Source organism: Manacus candei, unplaced genomic scaffold (assembly GCF_025592945.1).
Source record: "Manacus candei isolate 608988 ecotype Guabito, Panama unplaced genomic scaffold, ASM2559294v1 h1tg000037l, whole genome shotgun sequence".
Taxonomy (NCBI): Eukaryota; Metazoa; Chordata; class Aves; order Passeriformes; family Pipridae; genus Manacus; species Manacus candei.
The window spans coordinates 10,554,064-10,576,075 of NW_026138085.1; the positions used below are offsets into that span (position 1 = coordinate 10,554,064).

The 22,012-nt window shown below is 40.8% G+C and overlaps 1 protein-coding gene across 8 annotated transcripts in view; it reads left to right on the forward strand.

Annotated features, from left to right (window-relative positions):
* EBF1 (EBF transcription factor 1) overlaps nucleotides 1-22,012 on the forward strand; it is a 272,964-nt gene that overhangs the window by 153,120 nt on the left and 97,832 nt on the right. For all 8 annotated transcript variants that reach the window (XM_051794241.1, XM_051794242.1, XM_051794243.1 and 5 more), the window contains exon 7: nucleotides 19,112-19,193. In XM_051794241.1, coding sequence (XP_051650201.1) covers nucleotides 19,112-19,193 — 82 coding nt within the window. The remainder of the gene's footprint in view (nucleotides 1-19,111; nucleotides 19,194-22,012) is intronic.

Consider the following 22,012-nt stretch of genomic DNA (forward strand, 5'->3'; position numbering starts at 1 on the left):
AGGAAAAAGTTGTTTAGAATTCCTACCAGAATCTTTGAAAAGAAGTAAACGTTTTCTTTCACCCATATAACATTTTTTTGTCTTCAGTCACTTTATTTATTTTTTAAATATCTTTTAATATGTAACAATAGAGATGTAACTTCTGACTTTTGGGTTCAGGAATTTTCTTTTTAGATGTACTAAGGATCAGATATAAGCCATGTCTGGAAGCAATACTTGGCCAACAGCTGAGTGTGTGTGTATGTGTGTGTGTTCATCTATCCATGATTCATTCTGAGGGCTGTTTTAGCCTTCATAAAATATTCATGCTGGTTGTGCATGGTTCTATAATTGCCATCTCAGGCCTTGAATTATTTATAGGTTGTACTGTTCACATAGTCTCATTTACTGATAGAACAGATAACACTATACAAGAGGATCCCAAACACTCTAATGCCTGTTACTTTGCATTAAGTAGTGGAATTATATTACTGTAGGTGTAAAATGCTGGCCTTTTTCTCCTCTCGCTTTAATATATCATTTTTGTATTTATAATATGCTAATTGTTGAGATGCTGTTAAGCCTCATAATTCCTGCCGAGTTTTGCAGAAATCAAGATGTGGTTGAAATGATTTAGCTCTTGATCCCAAAATGATTGTTCTAAATCCACCCCCCTCCCTTCCTCTGGTTGTAACACCCAGGGTAATTTATTGAAGTGATGTATGAGTACACATGCATACCTGAGCTCCTTTGTTTTACACTATTGATCAGTTTGTGTATCTTAACTGCTACAAACATTCAGAAGTCCAGCTAATGCAGACATTCACCAAGTGTATTTTCAAGTTCATTGTACTCAATTAAGCGCTGACTATGAATTCATCATGAAAAGTGATCTTATTTCCATCAAATTTCCTATTCATCTCTTCAGTGATTAATTCTGTCAGCTTTTCTGACCTACTTTTGACTTTATTTTTTCACAGAACATGTGGAATTGCATCAGTTTAGCTTGGACATATAATGCACTTGGAGTTTTCTTTGCCTGTTCAGATTTTGGTTTATTTACTTTCTGAAACAAGTGCTAATTCTGTGTGGAAAATGCAGCTGAGGTAGATTTTATTTTAATTTTTTAAATCCTTCTGCTTTTCTAATTGAAGGAAATAATTCTTGGAGTAGAAATTCAGTCACTAGCAGAGCCATGCACTGTAATACCTTCCTTTCTTTTCCCAAAACCTCTTGCAAGTTTTTGTGAAGTCCCTTAGTATTGGCTTTTCCTTAACTGGCTTGATGGTTAAGAGCATAATTTTTAAAGAGTATAAATAAAAGAGTATAAATTGTGTCCCTGCTATAATAGAGAAGTGCAATAGGGACACCTAGGAAGGGAAGGCTGCTGGTGGCTCTGGAATAGCACAGGATCCTGCAGAACACACCCAGCCAGGGTCTTTGTAGAGCTGCTGGTTCATATAGGCAGGTGGGAAGGAGAGCTGGTTAAAGCCCTTCATTTCAGTGCAGCTGATTTCTTGCTGCACAGGGATTAGGAAGGATGTTCTTCCAGCTGAGTTTCTGTTTGGCTGTTTCCCTCAGGGAGCTGGTTCCCAAACACCAGCGCCAGCTCTGCTCCAGCTGACAGGCTGGGGCTGCTCCTGCCCTCCTGGCCCTCCACTGTGTTCCCCAGCAGTGATCCAAGGAGATCCTCACTGTAGGATTCAGGCGTGTGCCTCTGCCTCTGGTGGCAGTGACTGAGTCTTGTATTGGTAGTGCTTTGCTCCGTTGTCTCTCCAGAGGTCTGAGGGATCTCTGATGTTTTGGAAGGGAGGAGCCAGACAGGTATGTTGCAAGAAGGAAAAGGTGTTTGGAGGCTTAGCAGTGATTATGGATGATTATGGACATCCCTGCTCAGGGGAAGTGAGAGCACCACAGGTAACAAAAGAGGTGAAGATTGAAAGTTTACCCCTCTCAAAGCAAAGTGGGGATGAAGGCACATCTAAGATGAAGCCAAAAGGAACTGCCAGAAAAAAAAAATAGAGCAAAAAGAAATGTTTCTGCAAAACAAACCATTTTGGTGAATAATAAATTCTTGAGAAAATATGTCTCTGCCTGAGCCCTTATTTTTCTTTATAATAAATCATTATAAAATAAACCTTGTGACATTCACCGTTCTCTACAATGGGCTGAATTGAAAAGAGCTGTGTTCTTTTCTGTATGATTTTGAGAGCCCTGAGGGTCCCTCAGAGAAAGAAACAACGTTATTGTCATGTAGATTTCTCTTCTTTTCTTCAAAATTTCAGAGATTCCATGAATCCCTTGCAACAGGGTAACTCTACTTTTTCCCTTTTTTAAGGCTTTCTCCGGCAGTGCCTGTGTGGTGGCTTTATTGCAATCTTCACCTTTCTTATGGAATTTTATAAGTTTTCAGAACTAAGTGTGGCTGCTGTGGTATGCAGGCAGTACTAAGCTTTCATGTTAGCACTCAGTTTACTTTTTTGTTTTTCCTGCTCATTTAGAGCTTAATATGTATGAAAGGAAAAAAAAGAAAGAGAGATGATGAAGTTTGTTCTTATCTGTTTTGTATTTTGTGGTAGTATCTGGTGGCCTCTGGTAGGTCAGATTTCTATACAAATGTTGCCCCACAAAATTTATAACTGAAAGGCCTAAAGATGGTAAATGAATGACAGGATAGTGAGGAGAATGGGATTAAAAAAAACAAGTGATGTGGGTGCTGAACTACTCAAATAATTTGATTTTGTTCAGGTGCAGTGGTCTCAACTTCACAGAGTTACTTGGAGGGAGGATCAGCACCATATAAGTTCTGAGTTAGGTGCTAGAAATACAGTATTGCTCTTTGAGAAAATAACACCTTATTAGACAATTACCAAATAAATTTTCTTTAGTGAAATTTTTAAAATATTTAATATCTTGGGGAGCTGACCTCGGACTATACCCTGAAACATCAGTTTCCTTCAGCATCAGGTAGTGCCCAGTTACATGGAGTGCAGGAGCAGCAATGCTCAGGCCTTTCAATAGAATTTTACAATCTCTTTTAGTCTAAAGGTATGAAGTGCCAAAAAAACTGGCACAAGACCTAGAAAAACAAATTGGTCAGTGTGGTTCTTTCACTGGTACTGCCTGTATAGACAGAATAATTTTCTTAGAGACATTTAAAGCCTATGAAATCCCCCTTTATATATCAGAAGTCTTTAAAAGAATCTAAGATTTTTTTTTTATGCCAACAATACATGAGAGAATTCTGGATGTGTGTGACACCTTTTAGAAAGTGTCTTTGTCTTTATCTATCCTTACAGTACCTGTGTGCTAGGGAAGTGTCATGATCCCTATTTTAAAGATGGGAACAGAAGACACAGAGAGATTTGAAAGTAGATTTATAAAGGTGTTTTGACTTCTAAAGGTGCAGTAAAATGTGCAGTAGGACTTTCAAGAGGGCTTAATTGCATCTTTAGCAGCTTAAAAGCAACTGGGCGGCTTACAAAGTATATGAAGCAGAGACAGGAATAGGTCTTCTGAGTCCTGGTGTAGTCCTTCAACCATTGGGTGGCCCTTCCAGGGTGGATTCATTTTGGAAAAAAAAAGTATTACTTTATCCTTCACTGTTGTTCAGTACTGCTGCTTCAATGGACGTGGAAGGATTGAGTTATGGTTGCTGGAAATAAGTGAAGAGCTTTCGTTTATGGACTTTCTCCAGATGATGTTTTGACACACTGGAGGTTTTTCTCTAAGAGTTTTTTCATACTGGTAGACTCTCAGACATGTTTCTTTCCCACAAATCTTCATTTTTCACAGGGCAAACAGGGGCAAAAAATTGTACCTACAATTCAGAAAGAAAATTCAGTCATGGTAGGATTCTTGGGACTGTCCTGTGCAGGGCCAGGAGTTGGCCTTCGATGATTCGTATGGATCTGTTCCAAATCAGAATATTCTATGATTCATTCAGATCTATCACTCCCAGACCGGCTGTGGGCTCATCACCAGTGCATTCACATCTCAGTTGAACTTTTTAAATTTTTGTGTGTGTTCCAGTATGTTTTGTTTCCTAAGGAATGTGTTGCTGTAACAGGATATGCTGATGTAAAAGAGACCATAAGGGTAAAACTGGCATTACTGTCAGGAAAGCTTTGTTACAAAGCCAAAACTGGGGTTCTGGTCTGTGCTTTGGTAAGAGTCAGCTTCCAAGGGTTGAGGAACTCAGCTCTCAGAGGTCCTTTCCTTATCTGTCTTCTTCCTCTGCTGCTGACAAACCAGTTGAGTTCTATAAAAGGTGCTTCCAGTGACAACTTCCCTCCAGGCCACAGTGTGCATTTGCAACATGCAGTTTTATTACTGCATATAGTACTTTAATGCAGCTGTATGTAGATCCAGATGTCTTTCATCATTCCTGAGCCTGCCTCAGCTGTAACCAAAGTAACCAAAAAGACACCAACATTTTCCCTGTTACCTTCCAATGCTTACACTTTTTGCAGGAAAACAGGAAGAAGGATATTAAAATATACGTATATATCACATGCACATTTCATGTACTCTGTTTCTTTAAGTTATTAAGTTACACATTATAATACTGTTTAAAAAAAATCAGTTTTGCTCAAGAAGCAGTAAAGAAACTGTTGGTGCTCTGCCAGTCATCTGCAGTTTAGCATCACATTTTGCAATACAGCTCTACGGTGTTTCATTTCTGTTTCAAGTTGTGGTTGGCTATGGAAGCACTAAGAATGGAAATATTACAGGTGTTCAGGCTAATTGTAAGTCAAACCAAAGATTTGGCCCCACTTGTATGTAGTATTGCTATAAATGATAGTATCTATAAACCTGCTTGGCTTAAACTAGTGCAAGTGAAACTGTAACATGATATATACAGTAGATGTGTTTTCGATAAAATTGCTGAAGATTTTTTATGCGTTCCTATAATACTGTGAGGTATCTAGTGTTCATATATATGCATGTCTGAATAGATATAGGTTGATAAAATATAATGACCGGGCTGAAAAGTATTCTGCATTAAAATGCATGAAATATACCTGTAACAGCACTTTCAGGTGCACATTATCTATACCCTCCACCATTTCCACACGCAGGGTGTGTGTGCTTGTGTGCACACACATGCCCACGTGTGCACGTGGAGCTCTGTCTTCTCGTGGTCCCCAGTGTGCAGTTTATAGTTTGGAGAGAAATCATCCTCCATCATTCGTCACTGCTGAGCTGCAGCAGGCCAGGCCAGCACATCATTTGTTAACAGCGACAAAGCTGCGCTCATAAACGCCGACATGTTACATTAATTTATAGGCACTGAGTGACTTATTAAATGTGACGTGTGAAATATAACAGGGCCCGGTATGGATGATTAGGTTTTGGGCTTTGAATTGTTGACAAGGCAGGGGTAATGAATTGCGGGACACAAGCTAGTATGTTTCCCCCTCATTAGTCAGTATTAGCTGCATTAATAGTAATAATTGGATATATTCATCATTTAAAATGTTTTAATAAATGTTTGGACAGCACCTGATCTAGGCTGTCAAATATTAGACTGGAAGGTTTGTGATGGGAGAAAAATTATGCCATTCCTTCTGCAGAGATTTATACAGCCTAAGGGGTGCCATTTGCCAACGTCCTGGGAGAGGTAACGGGTGGAGATAGTTTGGAAAAAGACAGTGCAACAAGAGAGAAACCAGCCTTTATTGCATTTCAGGAAGACATTTCCATTTTATTCTGAAGACTTTTTGGTCCTGAGCTCAGGTCTCCAAGGCAAGGTCTCAACTGGTTATTTCTGGCCCCACGCCAACCTCAGATTAGAACTTCACAAAAGGTGTGCATGTTGCCTTCTGAATTTCTGTTTCATTCCTTCCCTACTGCAGACTGAATGTTACCCAGAGCTCAGGAACTTTCCAATTTGGGGTTTTGGCTTGGAGTCATCATTACTTTGAGCTATTAACATATTTAAAATTCCAGAAATTTTTCTGCCTGGACATCTTAAAAGCATGTTGCTCTATGGGATGAAGGCAGGGCATTTCTGTGGGTGTTCTGCCAGCTCCGCTTCCATTCTTGGTTTCTGTATCTCTAATGCATTATTGCCTATAATTCAATACAAAGATTCCTGTGATAAAGGAAAAAAATATTTTTTTCCCCTCATTATTTTGTGATCTTTCGAATTGGAATTTAAAAAATAACCTAAAAGTGTTACCAAGGAATTCAGACAGGAATTCACTCTTGCTTTAAAAGTGACATGTAAGTGAAAATTCTAAATGACTGGATGGAGATCAAGAAGACCATGTCCAGTTGCAAAAAAAAAAAAAGAAAATCAGTTCCAAACTTGTGAGACATCAGTTTGCTGTAACGTGTTATGTAATGAAACCCATTTTTTAAAAGCAACCTTCAGGATATAAAAAAGCAACAGCACATGGAGTTATTTGCACTGCATCACTAGACTGACAATTTTTTATTTTAAAAGAAGAGTCCTCTAAGGAAAAGCCTCACTAGTGTGGGAAGCAGTGTTTGGTGACTCAGTAGGAGGTTTACTTCCCTTTCAGATGCTGCTGAAGAGGTGTCACACTAGGGAATGCTGCGTTCCTGGAGGTGCTGTCTTTCAGGAGAGACACAAAGTCAAGTGTCTGACCACCTGTAGTTGTAATAAGTCCCAAGACACTTACTGAAAGGATGAAAGTTTTCTCCTCAGTGTCCTTGCTAGTTCCAGGTAGCTGCTTGTACTGAGCATTGGGAATCTTTAAGATGAAGGGATCTTCATGCTCTCCTAAATACAGTGAGCCAAAGCTCTTTATATTCATGAACTTACTCTGTGTAAAAAGTTTCTGGAGTGCTCAGAAGGTGCCAAGGCTAAAGCTGGCTGTAGATAGGCAACACTGCAGCTCCAGGATGGCAGAAAAGCTTCACTGCAGGAGTTGGAACAGTGCAGTAATTTTGTACTTATTGCAGTTATTCTGCACAGTGGAAGAAATCTTTGAGGGTAGAAACATGGTCATTCAGTTGTAATCAGAATGAGTCATACTTCCCAACTTGGAGTAATGTTATTTCATTTAATAGACACCAGAGTCACATGGAACTTGTATGTGATAATGTACATTTCCTCCTGATTTTGAATCAAGCACTGAGCACTGTATTGTCAGGGTTGTCTGTTAGTTGGTGGTTATTTTTGACAAGTCAATGTGAGGGTATTTTAGCATGTTGTGTAACACATAAGTATCTGCTCATAAGTTTGTCATTGGTACTTCACAGTATTTCTTCAAACTCCCTCTTGATTTTTATTTGGAGATTAAACAGGGGTTTAAAACTTAGGATCATAGAATCATTAGGGTTGGAAAAGATCTCCAAGGTCATTGAGACCAACTTTTGACTGAACACAATCCTGTCAAATAAACCACAGCACTGAATACCACGTCCAGTCCTTTCTTGAACACTTCCAGGGATGGTGACTCCACTGCCTCCTTGGACAGCCACTTCCAATGCTGATCCCTACCTTGCTACAACCTCCTTTCAGGTGCTAGTAGAGAGTGATGAAGTTTTCCTAAACCTGTGCTGGCTGGGCCTGATTGTCCTGTACATGACATGTGATCCCATTCATGATAGTTTGTTCCATAACCTTCCTTGGCACTGTAGTCAGGCTGACAGGCCTGTAGTTCCCCAGATCCTCCTTCTGACCCTTCTTGTATATGAGAGTCACACTGATCAACCTCCAGTTGTGAGGGACCTCCCTGGTTAACCAGGAAGGATAATAAATGATGGGGAGAGTGGCTCGGGGAGCTCTTCCACCAGTTCCTTCAGTACCCTAACTTGATATTGTATGTTCAGCTAATGAAGTTCATTAAGCCTTTAGGCACATGACTGTGGGTTTATTTCCTGAACTAGTTAACTCTGGGCCTGGAGTCTCAACTCACTAGAAAAGATGAAAATTTGTGTTTTCTCTAGCTTTATATTAATATCTCTGAGATCAGACCCTGATCTTGTCATCACATTGTTTAGCCAGTCATCTGAAAGGCTTTCAGCCTTTTAATTAGTGAAATGTATGTATTAAAGAAATGATAACATGTTTTAAGTTACCTATTATGCAATTATGTCTTTAGTGGAACTTTATCAGAGCTACAGACTTGAGTGAAAGGAGAACAATCAATATTCACTACTCACGTTGAGTTCTTGATGAATTTAAGCTACTGTCTAGTTAAAAAGATTTTGGGTGAAATTTGCTGGTGATGTTTCCATTACTGAGGAATTATTTTTTTTCCAGGGAGGTGATAGAGGGGGAGCAGCTGTAAGGTTTTTTCTGATGCTTTTTACTCTTTGCCAGTTGCCAGCACAATTGCTCTCAAAAGAACAACAATAGAACATAAAATAGAACTAAAGAGTAAAAGGTTGTTAAGTTGCAAGTACTTCCTACTCCATTGAATTGTAACTTTCATTGGTAAGATGTAGATGAACAACAACTTTTATCTTTCTGCCCTGACTGCTTGGCAAGGTTCCTTAACTGCTCATTGTAAACCTTTTTTCCATTGCTGATGCTGTCCTCTGCAGTGATACAGAAAAGTAATAATTCTGCAGTGCTGATATAGTACTTTGTAGACCCTCATGTTCTGTGTTTTGTGGCTGTAAATCCTACTGATCACAGATATCATCCCTGCTTTCACACAGAAAGGCATCTCAGTGACACAACCAGACACCCAGGAAAACAGGAGAGATCCCAAGTCCTGACTGTGTTTTAACACACATGGAAGATGCCTGTAGCTGTTCCCTGCTCCCCTGTGTATCTAATGCTGTGCCTCTGTCCTTACAATGTCTTGGTCTGTTGAACTCTGTGCTAAATATGCTGTTTCTCATCATTCCAACCAATGAAGTACACAGTGGCATGAGCATAATTTTTGTTATTACAGCCAACTCATGTTCTCACCTTGCTCCAGTTCTAACTAGCATCCTGATCTGAATTCTACTCCAGTTTTGGGGTTTTGTCCTTCAGCTTGGGTACCCTCACTGGATGATAGCTTGAAGGGCAGAGAAAATATTCTTATTAGCTGGATCACCTTTCCCGACTAGTGCAAGAGATAACTTCGTAGCTACAGGCTACAATGCCTTTTCCACATCTCTCTGGCACAGAAGAGTGAATCAGCAAAAGTCTTTTTCCTACATATTCAAGGCTCATTGCTTTAAGAAAAGCTCTGAAGTACTTAATCCAAAACTTGTGATATAAGCAGATATGATTGGATTCTACATGTCTGCTGCCGAGGTCATTATTTCTAAGGTTAATTAAGCTCTTTCAATGTCATGTTAAAGGTAGGAGACATATGCAATATTTATTGATGACATCTCCAGCGTTACATATAGTGTGATCCTCTTGCCTAGCACATCTGAAACTCTCTTTTACCCTTCCTCTTTCAGTCTTTCCCCTCCAGTGGTGAATCCCAATGAATTTTACAGTGCCTGGGTTACTTGCCCCTACAGACACGAAAAGATCTGCAGCATTTTATACCTGAAGCCATTTCAGGATTCCCTGCAAGTACCCCTGGAATATCTTCTCTTGTTGAACCACCGCGTGCACAACTCAAACAAAGTGCCTCCGCCTTTCCACAAAACAGCCTTTTGCTTCCTTCCAGCACTCAAAATAGCCACTACACTCCGGATCCAGTGCTCACTGCCAGAGCTCCCTGCTGCAAAGGAAAGGAAGGCTTTATTCTCTTAAATATCGTGAAACAATGGGAACCCCTGGATGGAATGTCCAGCTTGTGGGCAGGAGCTGAAGGCAGCACTTGACTTTCTCCCTCAATTTTGCACTTGATCTCTTCTTGTATAAATACAAATATACATTTGCATTTTTTTTTCTGGACAGCTAAATATAGACTTACCCTACTAGTTTATTTAAAAGATTCCATTTAATTGTTTTTTCCTTTTTTTTTTTTTCAAGAGAACCAAGAAAGGTCATTACAAAAAGTAAAATCACATCTCCCAGTATCATCTCTTGTTAGACTGTTCTTTGTCACTTACTCTGACCAGGTTCCCAGTTTAGTTTAGTTTTTTATTTATTAAAGTTAGCTTTCAATAACTTTAAGTTATTGTGAATTTTTTTCTCCCTCACATAAGGTCCTTCACTGCTGCTACTTTACTTGAAGCAAACATTTAATTTGTTCTTTGAAGCCCAAGTTGTCTTAGGAGGGGATGCAACCAACCTCTCACCATACTGACACTTCCCAAATACTTTTCTTTAATCACTGAGATGAGTCAGGTGAGGTAAGTTCCACCCAGCTTCACAGCAGGATTGTGTGAACAGGAGATTTACAGTCACATTTCTAAATTGTCCATCACTGTTGCAGTTCTCCTGAGGATTTAGTGATGCAAAAACTGAGACTGGAGTGTCAGTCCAGCAGTAAATCCCACAGTCTTGCAAGGTATATCTTGCTGGTGGTGAGGCAGTGGAGCAGCTGAGAGCCCCTGAGCTTGTCCAGAGTCAGCATCTCGTGGTCACACTTCTGCACATCTGTAAAGTTTCTGTTGCATTTCTCTGGGGCTGGAAACTCCTAGGGTTGTGTATTTTTAGTGTTTTTGAGACATGAATTAACTCAATAATCCCTTTCTTCATTTCTTATGTTCTTCTGATTTATTACTGGTGTACACTACACGTTATTGTAAATAAGAGGTCTAATGTCATCTTTCTTTGTTGTTTCTCACTCTTCAGGCCATCAGTCCTGCACATAAATCTGGTGAAAAATAATTTCCATGTCAGTCTAAACAGACCTCCTGGCTTTTTTTCTTAATCTTTTTTTAACATAAAGCACTTTCCACTTAAAAAAAAAAGGAAAAAAAATCTTGAGAACAAACCTGAGCGGGTTCTGAGCCAGGTCTCAGGAGAGAACACTGTTGTTACACCGTGTTTACACCTGGTGTAAGTGTTCCAGGATGCATCTGTTCAGGTGGGGTTTGAGTAGCACTTCATGGCTGTTTGTGCAGAAAATTTTCTCAGTGCTTCAGAGGCTCAGACTCTGGCCAGAGGGTATAATGCACATGTCCTTTAAACAGCCTCACCCTCTGGGTTTTTCAGATTTGGGCAATAGCACTGGTGTGTTGATGTTATTTAAGGATATTGTTGGTGTCAGGTTGTTTGAGGAATCACTAATTATTGTATTTGTGAGCAGATTGCACACAGTTTTACGTGCAGGTGATTTGCATGTGCCTGATCCAGGGAAAGGTGGGAAAAGTGTTTCCCACACATGAAATATTCACCATGTGAATCTTTATAACTTTCTCAGGAAGCTGATGAAAGAAACATGTCATCAGCGCCCTCAGTTCAAGGTGACACGTTTTAGGGTCCCATGCTTGCTGTGAGAAAAGCAGCTTCAGATGGCTGGATTAGCACTGCTCTCCAACACACCCTGACTTTGATACTGCTGCTGCTTTTTGGTGACCATGCTAAAGTTACAGGAGTTTACCTTGAGGTAGCAGGCAACCAAATACTCATATCGTGTTGCAATAACAGCAATGCTGTTATCTGTCATCACTTACGCTGAACAGAGGTTCTTTTAGGAAAAGTATGACTCTGGCAGGGCTGCTAATTCAGTGGCATTGTGTGAACTATGACGGACCACAGAGCTGGTTTATAGTTTTTTTCCAGCGACTGAAGTCTAATGTCTTTAGTAAAAATTAAAAATAGTTAACCCGCTTTTATGCCCTGGTATTTGAGGAGTGAAACAGCAGTGAAATAGGGAAAGAGTGAAGGAAAAGTGGTTAAACTGAAACAAATCAATAAAATATTGGGGTTTTTGCTAAATAAATCAGGATAAATTCTGTTGGTTGTGGAACTGTACTCACTTGATAATAAAATACTTCAATGCTAGAAAGTCTGTCACAATTTCAGCTAAAGCACTGGCCCATCAGCTCGTAAAGAGCAATCTGTGATTTAAAGTATGCGAAGAAAGGCAGTGCTGGGAGGTTTCTGTGCTATGTAAGCTGACAACTGAGCTGTGCACGGGGCTCAAGTGCTCCTCTGCTGATCTCACTGTGCTGTTTGTGTCAAGGCAGTGTAAAGGGTTTGTGTACGTTCAGATATCTTGGATCGAGCTGCCGTAAACCAAATAGATGGTATATATTCTGCACACAGATGGTGTAAAGTCCTCCCAACTTTTTTGTTTTTATGTGATATGAAGGTAGCTGCAGTTCAAATTTAATAAATTTTTAGATAATGGAGCTGGGCACAAGCAAGGAGATATAGGAAAATTCAGATTTTTTACTACTTTAAGGAAAAAAAAATATTGAAAAGTCAGACCTGGGGGCAAAATTAAATTACAGAAAACTGAGCACTCAAACCTGCCTCTGGACTATTCTTAATTCTGTTTCATGATGTTGTCTTTTGATGGTGTTATCTCTTTCTTTTCTTATTAAAAGTCTGGGAAAATAAACCAAAACAGTCTCTCTGGGATTTTAACTCACTCATGGGAGAAAATGCCAAACACACTTTCCCAAACTACTCTAAATTTCTCTGATGCATTATAACTCAGTATCAGAGAGCTGGAGAAGTCCAGAAGATGCAAGATGAAAAATTGATATGCTGTGCTTCGCTGTGCAGAACACACAGACCTGAGGAAAAGTGACTGGGAACACTTGCTGAAGCGAGCAATGAGTAATTTAAGGCTGGTTTGGGCAGTCCTGCCTCCTGATTTGGTGATTATGTGGGTGCCTCCTCAGCTATTTGCTGTGCTGAGCTGAATATTTACTGTATTGATAACAGCAAACCCTGGCAGTGCTGGAGCTCCAGGAGCCAGAGCAAGTTCACAAAAATAACAGAGGAGACTATTCTGTTTCTGTTATTATGGCACTGCCTGAAGAATCTCTGTCAACAGATTTCAGCTGCTTGAGGCTTATTCTCCTTGTCATGTTGCCTTTTTTTGGACCTTTTCTGCAGTTCAGGAAGAAGATATATATTCTCTAGTAAAATAAATAATTTTCCACGCTTTGAGTTTAGGCTTTGTGTTTGTTTGTTTGTTTGTTTATTTTGCAAACCAGTGAATTGTTTGACATCCCATAAAAGCATGTCTGAATTTGCTTCCATTTTAAATCAGTGAGAACTCTGAACCAAAGAGGGCAGATTTAGGATTTTTTTTTCTTAATTAGGATATTTGACAACTCAAGAGGTTATGTTTAGAAGAGAGTTAGATGGCTGTATCTGGCATTTAATTTCTCTTCTGCAGAATAAATTTCCTGTTGTAAAAATGCCACAAAAGGTAGCTACTGCTGTTTATTGACTAAAGAACCAAGTAAAATCCAGCTGTGAACATGTGGGTAATAGGAGGTTTTCCCCATGCCTGTGTTTGATTTCCATGTGCAGCCTCATGTTGGTAAATATCAGTCTCAATTATTCTTTTGTGAATAGGGTACCTGACATAATCAGTGAGTTGTATGTGAAAAGGTCTAAGGGGAAAAAAACCCTAAAACCCAACAAAACCCCACTCCAAAATAGAAAACTGCAACAGTAGACTTGTTAATAATATGAATTTTCATACCTTAAATGCTAAGGAATTCACCCCCCCCCCTTTCTCTGCACAACCTGTGCCAGGGCCTCACCACCCTCACAGGGAAGAATTTTTTCCCAATATCTAATCTAAACCTTCTCTCTCTACCTTTTGATTATTTACTTTTCCAAGTTAAATTGCATTAAGCAATACGTTTTCTCTATATTTTTATTTTAGTGGTAAATTACTAACTAGATCAAGTTACCAGTAGGTGCAGGAGAAGTTATTGATTGAGAAAGGGAGAAGTGTGTGAAAAGCGCAGAGAAAACCCTGAAGAAGTAAACATGACAGAGGCAGTACACACAGGGCTTACTCTTGGATGGGCTTTGATACTTCTTGATATGCTATGTTTTCACCACAGCTAAAATACCCATCAGATGTTGTTTGAGACAGCTGTATTTGTAGTATCACGTAGGCTGACAGCAGAGCTGGGTCTTCGAGGTGCTGAAGTATGTGAGTAGTAGCTTTGTCTCCATCAGTACTGCTTGTGTATTTAAATTTATGCACATATTTAGTACTCTGCTGAATTGGTGTGCCGTACAGAATGGGCATGCAATCCTTTTATCTGATGGAAAGTTGCTAATTGTCCCCGTGGCCCATGTATTTTGGTTTTACTAATTTTACAAACCCACATATACTTACTGCTGTGTTTCATCCAGGAGTCTAAAGTTGCCCTTTTTCTCTCAAATGTGTTTATACCTCAGAAAAGGTGTGTTTTGTCAATTTTGTTTGCCCTAGCCAGGTTTAAGTTGTATAACCAGCACTCACTCTCTGGATAGCCACTGGTCTGGCTGACCTTGGCAGCATGACAGCTGTCGTATTTTCACATGGAGGAACTGTTCTTGAACAACTTCTCCAATGTATCAGGAACAAACAAGCTTTTCTTCAGCATCAGGAATGCAGCACGTCTTCTTTCCAACTATTTTTTTCTCGTTCCACAGACCTATTTATTGTGGCAATGGCAAGAAAATCCTCCTGCTAAACCTTCATGTTTGAGTTCCTTTAAATTCAGGGGAGTGACAGAAGAGCAAACGTTGATCATGTCAGAGCCTGCTTTCTTTAATTTAACTCTTCAGTTATTTTTAATTAACATGGGTACTAATTTGTAGTGGCAAGAAAAGTATGAGGGGAAAACCCTTTTACATCTTCATTGCTAGAATTTCCATTTCTCTCGTGTATTTAATTTAAATCCCTGTGGTAGTTAGCAGTGGCAAAGAGTGGGATGCTGCTGGGGAGGGTGTTGCAGAAACCCAAAAGTCTTGCAGTGTGATGGGCAGTATGGGCAGCAGTGAGTGGCAGGGAGGATTTTATACAAGTGGAGTGACCTCCAGCTGGTAGTGTGCTCACTAGATCTGTCAGTGGAATGAGGAGAATCCAAGGATGGAAGGAGCAGGAGCAAGAAGGGAGCTGGTGTCAGGAGCTGGAAGCAGCAGCATGGGAAAGCAGCTGTGGCAATCAGGGATGGGGTAGAGTTCCTCCTTAGCAGAGAGTAGAGGCACCAAAATCTTTGAGGGAATGCAGCAGTTTTATTAAAAAAAAAAAAAATCTTCATCCCCAAATAGGAATTTTCTGTCAAATTGAGAGAAAAGGGGAGAACACTCCTGGAATAGCCAATAACCCATTGGTTAGAGCCTGGCAGAGAGAAGTTCACATTAATTTGGGGCCTGATTCAGACTGGGAGTTTGTATTTAGCTGAAGGTTGTATTTCTACACTGAACCTTGCAGTTACTCAGAGATTTGTAGCAGTGCAGTGCCATGGCGTGGATTAACTGCTCAGCAACTTCACTCCTTGAGTAGTTTTTGCAGCCCACACTGAGCTGCATCTTAGCACACCTAAATGCAATCTAAAATTAACTGGTTTTCCCCAAAACTTCACTCCCATACCCTCCAACCATGTGTCTGTAGGATAAGGGGTGGAGCATGGAGCCCTTTGGTTTAATACCTATGTAAGACAGTAAAGCCAAGAGCTTTGTAAAAGTTTGTGTGTTTCTGAATTGAGCTGAATCACATGGAGCTGGCTTGTATTTCTCTGCTCCATATGCACAAATGCTCTTCACACCAGGGATGTTAGTAGTCAGGAAGGGAGTCAGAAAATATGTTTTGGTTGATTCATGCAAAAAAAATAAACCTTCAATGGTAGCAATAAATATAATTGATGACTGAGTCTTGTGTGGCAGAAGAACGGGTATTCAGCAATCACAGAAGTTTGGAAAGAGAGTTAAAGTTGAAGATTTTATTGAGACTCCTGTGTTTTGCACATTTTTTTCATCTTCGAAATGAATTTCAGACTCCAGTAGTTAGTATTAGTGCTATATATCCTCTGTGGTTACTAATAATGCTATACAGCCCTGCCAAATGTGGAGAAAGAATTGAAAAAAATAACCCTCTGTGAAGAAGTTAGATGCAAACAAACGGGGATGGAGGTTTATACTTCCAAAGAGCTCAGTTCTATTGGCACTTCTCCTGGACCAGTCCTGTCAATCTAAATCTGAACTATTTGCAGAGTGAAGTGTTGCTAATGAGCAAGGCTGGCAGGACCAGACTCGAGGTGATGAAGGCACCTGAACAAGCAGTTGAAGCAGGAACCAAGAGACTGGGCTGAACCCCATGAATCAAAATGCTCTGCTCTACCCTTGTCTTAATCTGTTCTCATCCACCTTCCTGCCAAAGTGGGGGGAGACCGTCAGCCGGCGCGTGCTGTGCCAGCTCGGGAGCCGCTCGGCTCTCGCCTGGATGAGCGTGGGATGCTTTTGTGTAGCCGGGGGGACTCCAGCTCTGGTGTGTTCCTAAACAAAGTGCAGCCTATAGTTTGTTTTGTCTTTCAGTGGAATTAAAATACAGCGCTTGGCAGAATGTGTTGTGTAAACTGGTGACTTTTTGCTTAAAATGCAGTGAGTGAACTTGGCTGTGTAAGCTTGGGGTTCCTCTGAAAACAGTTATTTTTTCAAGTTAATTTTTTTCTGGAGTTGGTTTAATTCAAAGGAAGTTTTGTTTGCTTGCTTGCTTGCCTGAGGTTTTTTGGTAGGTTTAAACAGATGAGCTTCATTTCTTCTGCAGTTTATTTTGGTGACACTTCTGTAGCCTTTGGGGGATATAGCACAGTGCAAATGGAGTTAGACTTTGAAAGTTTGGGTTAGAGTTTTGCAGAATCCAAAAGCCAACTCTTGTATTTTCTAGTGATTTTCCAAGCCTTTGAATTGGCATGAGCTCAAATTTTGTAAAGGGAGGGAAGGCCCAGTGTTTCTCCAGAGAGCTTCCCAAAGAGCTTTCGATTTTTTTGGGGGGGGCCTTGAATCAACCCACCAACCCTCATTAGCCATCACTTGTGTGCTATGCAAAGCCAAACCATGAAGGTGCTTCCCATGTTTGCATGGCTGACACTGCCTGTCACCACAGATATTTCTAACTATTGCATGTCCCCGCTCCCCCTGGAGCCAAGGTGTTGCTCCAGGGCTGCAGCAGACGGGGGAAGGCTGCTGGGCTTGGAACTCAGCAAAGCCGCCAAAATCCCCCAGTAAACCCAGGGCAGCGCCAGCTTCTCCCCAAAGAGTGAGTGGCTCTGAGAGGTTTTGCCACATAAGGGCCTGTTCGAGGCTGTAGGCACCAGCTGACAGGGATGTCTTTGCCTCCCAACAGATGGCCAGGCTTTTTATTTCAGCGAGCAATGTCGCGCAGAGGGGTGGTCTCTGGATCCTGCCAGCGCTTCGCAAGACAGGGCCAGCTTAGGGCAAGAGGGATCTGATGTCCGTGCCCTTCATAGCTTGTGAGCTAAATGACGAGCTGTTGACAGGAAAGCCATCATCTGAAGTGTAAGATCCTGAATTCTCCCCGCTTTTCGTTTTTCTTTGGCGGAATTAATGCCCTATTTGCTTGTCTCTCAAAATCCATTCTGGCACGAGCACAAACCCTCGCCTGGTGGCAAGCAGTTGTCTGGATCCGAGATGCCAAGATTTGTGCTGACAGCTCCTTCTACACAATCTGAGTCAGGCTGTCACAGCTGGCCATTAGAGGCTTAAAAAGACACATACACGTACAACAAATAGCACCACCTTTGCGTTGTTGAATATCAAAAGCTGCTTGATGAGAAAATGCAATGACTAACACTGTTCTTTATTTTAGTGTAAACAAACACGGTCTCCAAACCCCTGTTCAAGTGTGGTGGCTGTTTATTTTGTGTTGATTGCTTGCTCTTATTTAGAAGCTCAGGTCTAGAAGGGACTCCCTGGGTCAGGAGATCCAGTCCTTGATAATCCCAAGCATCACATTTTATAATCCTTCTAAATTACCTTGCATTTCTTTAATGAAAACAGTCCCTTGGAGTTTCAATTTGTCCTTGTAGCCATTTGTCTAGTATGATTTTTTTGACATGGAGCAGCAAGCACCAAAACTTGCCTTGTTGGGGGGCAGCATCACAACTAGAGCAGGGCAAAGAATGCTGCTCATCAAAAACGGATTTTCTGAAGCTGTTTACCCTGCAGTGTTGCCTTTCTTGGTGGCAGTCTGTGCAAATTCTGCTGACCTAGTGTTCAGTTTGGGTGCTAAAGGAGGGATGCTTTCAGATTGAATGTAAAACAGGGTCAAACTGTACCCCACCCCACTCCTGGACATGGGAACAGGGCAGATTAACTTCTGCTTAGTCACTGGTGGTTATTGCATGTGTAATGCTGCTGTCTGGTTACACTGAGGTTTGAACTTGCTGCAGGATTAAACTTTGCACGGCTGAGCTTTAGTAGACCTTAGTCTGTAGTTTATTTTGGACAAAAGGCTGATAAACTTTGGCTTTCAGGGAGGAAGCCTGGAATCTGAGACCCACTATTATTCATTGACTTGTCTTTATGAGTTTACAGTCCACTGATGCATAACACTGAAGGAAATATTTTCAGTGAAATGTTTGCTTTTTTCTTTGGCTTTGTAAAATGCAATGTCTTTTCTTAGAGATATATGTCAGGGTCATATAGCTACTTCAGTGAACTGTGTATGGTCAGGAAATAGACTGCATTAAAAATATTTCATTTTTCCATGAAGTCAGTCTTTTAACCAAGACTTCCCCCCTTCTCCTCTCAGGGATTTGGGCTCCCACTAGCCACTATTTGAGCATTAATTTTATTCACAAACAGGGTTTAATCATGGAAGGGAGATTTCAACTGTATGGAACATTTTCAGTATTTTTGTATTAAATCAAAATTTGCACGACAGTGAACTTGTAAAACAAAACCTCATTTATACATAAGGGAACTTTCGTATACGACATTTTTCTGTCCTCTTTTTGCTGAGCTGAATTATGTGTCTGTTCCTTGCTGCTCTGGATGGCACAGGGAGCCTGGCCATTTAGTGTGGTAGAGGGACTGACTGCTAAATTTAATGGCTCTGACACAACAGAAACATGAAATTAATGCTTAATAAATAATAAATAGTAATAATTAGTAAATATTTAGGGTGTGCTTACATGTTTTGCTAGATTGGGGCCCATGCAAGCTCCACTTCCTCTTTGGATGGTCAGTGGGATGATTTGTCTGAGTTGGAAATATGAACATAAATAAGTCTTTGTTGGACCAAATGTGCAGATGTCACATAGTAATACTGTTTATAAGACTGTTTATAAGACATTAATGTCCGTTTCTCTTTATCTGCAGGTTCTTCTTGAAATTTTTCCTCAAATGTAACCAAAATTGCCTAAAAAATGCAGGAAACCCTCGAGACATGCGTCGATTCCAGGTCAGTCAGACACGCTTCCTCCTTTAAAAATCAGCAGCTGTTAGGGACAGAAGTACTTTGACCCAAACTAACCTAGTAATTCATTGGAAGATGCTAAAAACATAAGGTCACAAAATATTGCCCGAGGACTTCTTGTCACAGCAGAATTGGCAGGAAGTAGTTGGGTTTTCTTGCACTGGACAAGAGAACTCTTAAAGATAATGTCTTCTCCCCCAGAAGGGAAAACATGAAAAAGAAATCAAAATGATCTCACTGTTGTTTTTGGTTATGGGACTCTGAGACATTCTTTTCTGCCTGGAGAACTATTTCTCTTCATGGAAACACTAAGTGAGCACCATGTTTATTGGAAGGGGCAGAAGAGGGTGTAAGAGAGATTAATAAAATCAGCAGTTACTCTTTAGCAGTGGTAAAGACTCAAATGTGCATCAGTGGGATGAAGGTCCATCCCTCTAGTCAGAACTTAGAAAAAACTACCACTGGGTGTATCTTTCTTGGGATGTTTTGGTCTGGTATTCCCCAATGCTGCAGCACATGGCACTTGGGAGCTGCAGTATCAACACAGCTTCAGAAGACCAAAGACATTTTTTTATGCTACATCTATGTCCACGACTGCTTTTGGGATCAAGAACATTGCTGTCCCTTAGGAAGATAGTCTGCACATGCATTTTGCCAGTGCTGGCAGCAGTGTGAAGTGGTGGCAATACTGAGAAACAGATGCTCCAACCCTTTTATTGAAGACACGATCCCTTAACTGTGACAATAATGCTTTATCTGAGTATGTGCTGAATAAAAATATGGGGTAAAGAGTCAAAGGACCTCCTCTTTTGGTAGGAGGAGTGTATATAGCACAGGGAGAAAACATGGTAGAGCCTGTCAGTGTGGCTTTGCCTCAGGGTACTGAGGAAGAAACAAGAGATTTGTTCCATAGACCACATGGGTCTCTAGAGGAAGACAACTCCAAAATACATTTGCTTTCTGTAGTGATTCAGGACCCTGTTTGCTTCTTTTCCAGCATTGTCGCACTTCAATAAAAGTGCTAAATATTATGTAAATGACAATATTATTTATATGTGGAATGTCTTTTGTTGAACTGCTTAATTGCAGCAACGCTGGAAGGCAGAAGGGTGTTATTTGTCCCTGAGCATAGAAGTGCAGAAATGAGGAGATGTGGCCACAGGGATTAAATTAATCAGTATAAAAGCTAGTGTTACAAGGCAGAGCCCTCGGCTTCTCACCCCACACTCCTCCCTCCGTCGTGTTTCTCCTGTGATTCGAGAGGGCATTATCACTGAGAGAGAAGGTGGAAAAAGGGCTCTCAGCAGCACAGGGGTTTAGTCCGAGCAGTCACCCCTGGGGCCTGTCAGAGCTTGCTTCACATGTACACTCTGCTGGGTTTGTGCTCGTCCAGGCTCGAGGCTGATTTTCATATGGTGATGCCTTTGCGTGTTCTCTCAGAACAGCAATCAGGAGCCTGTGTCAGCGGGTAGGTAGGACATAGGAAAGGTTGTTGATCTCTTGACTTGTAAAGACATTCTGTCATACAAACCCAGCTTCACAGCAGTTGAGCTTTCCATGTGTAAACAGAGACTGCTTAATTACACAGGTCATGTCAATTAGTGTGACCTTAGCATTTTCAAGAAATTAATCACTTTCAGCCAAGTGAACCACTCCTACTATAATACAGGGTGGTATTGAAGCTCTCAGCATTCTGTTCAGCGCCCAGGCTTATTGTTTTACAATAGATGCTTTTGTTTCTTTCCTTTTTTTTTTTTTTTTTAAGTTTGAACTTGTTGCTCTTTTAGCAATAGACTTCTTAAAATAAAACAGCTGGACTCTACAGAGCCCAGGCTTCATTTATAATTTCTTAGGGTGAAAAGGACCAAGCATGCATATAGTATCTCAATGATATGATGCTCCTAGATGTTTGAGGCAATGTTGTGTAGGAATCAAGTGAAATCTGGGCCCCTATGAAGTCAGTGGAGGGTTTGCTATCAGCTACCTTTGAAATGTTGCCAGTGACTTACAAGGTCTCTAATGATGATGTCAAAATTCTGGTTAAAAAACATAAAGATAAGATATTTCCAGATAATTATTAAATAGTAGCATACTCATTTTACACAAACCCCAGAGACTTTTCTTTCCTTCATTCCCCTATCTGTGCTGGACTTCGAAGCTGTGCAGAGATTTGTCCAACTTTTGGCCATGGTCTGTCACATGTCAGTCCCCAAAAGTTGCTAGTAGTTCTTGGAACATAGTTTATGGTTTTGGTGGGAGTAGCAGTGAAGGGTCAAGGACACAAGTCTTGCACTATCTGAGGACCAGCCCTGCAGAAAATTTCCTTTCTGAGTCAATTTTAGGGCTGGGTTTTTCCCTGCAGCAGGGAATTGTCTGATTATCGTATGATATAATAGATGTTAAGAAAGTACAGGGAGGAGGCAGAGTGTGTGTTGATTCAGGCAACCTGTGCGTGAAACTTCATTCAGACTCACAAACAGAAATGAATTAGGAAGTTTTATCCTGAACTTTCTGTGCAAATGTGGGAGTGTGATAAGTCTAACATAAAAGCTGTTGTGGGCCTGGAAGGAAATAAATTTCTCTGTGTGTCTGAGATGTCCAGGCATGTGACAACTGGAGCAGTGTGGAGTGCCAGCAAAACTGCATGCTGGAGCAGTGCTGGCCCTGGCTGTGTTAGTTGTGTCTCTATTAGCAGAAGGAGACAGTCAGGGAGGAGAAGTCAAGTACTATGCAGGGACTCACACAGCTGAGTTGAGCTTTCAGCTGTGCTACAGACTCCCTGCTTGTCCTTGAGAAAATAATTT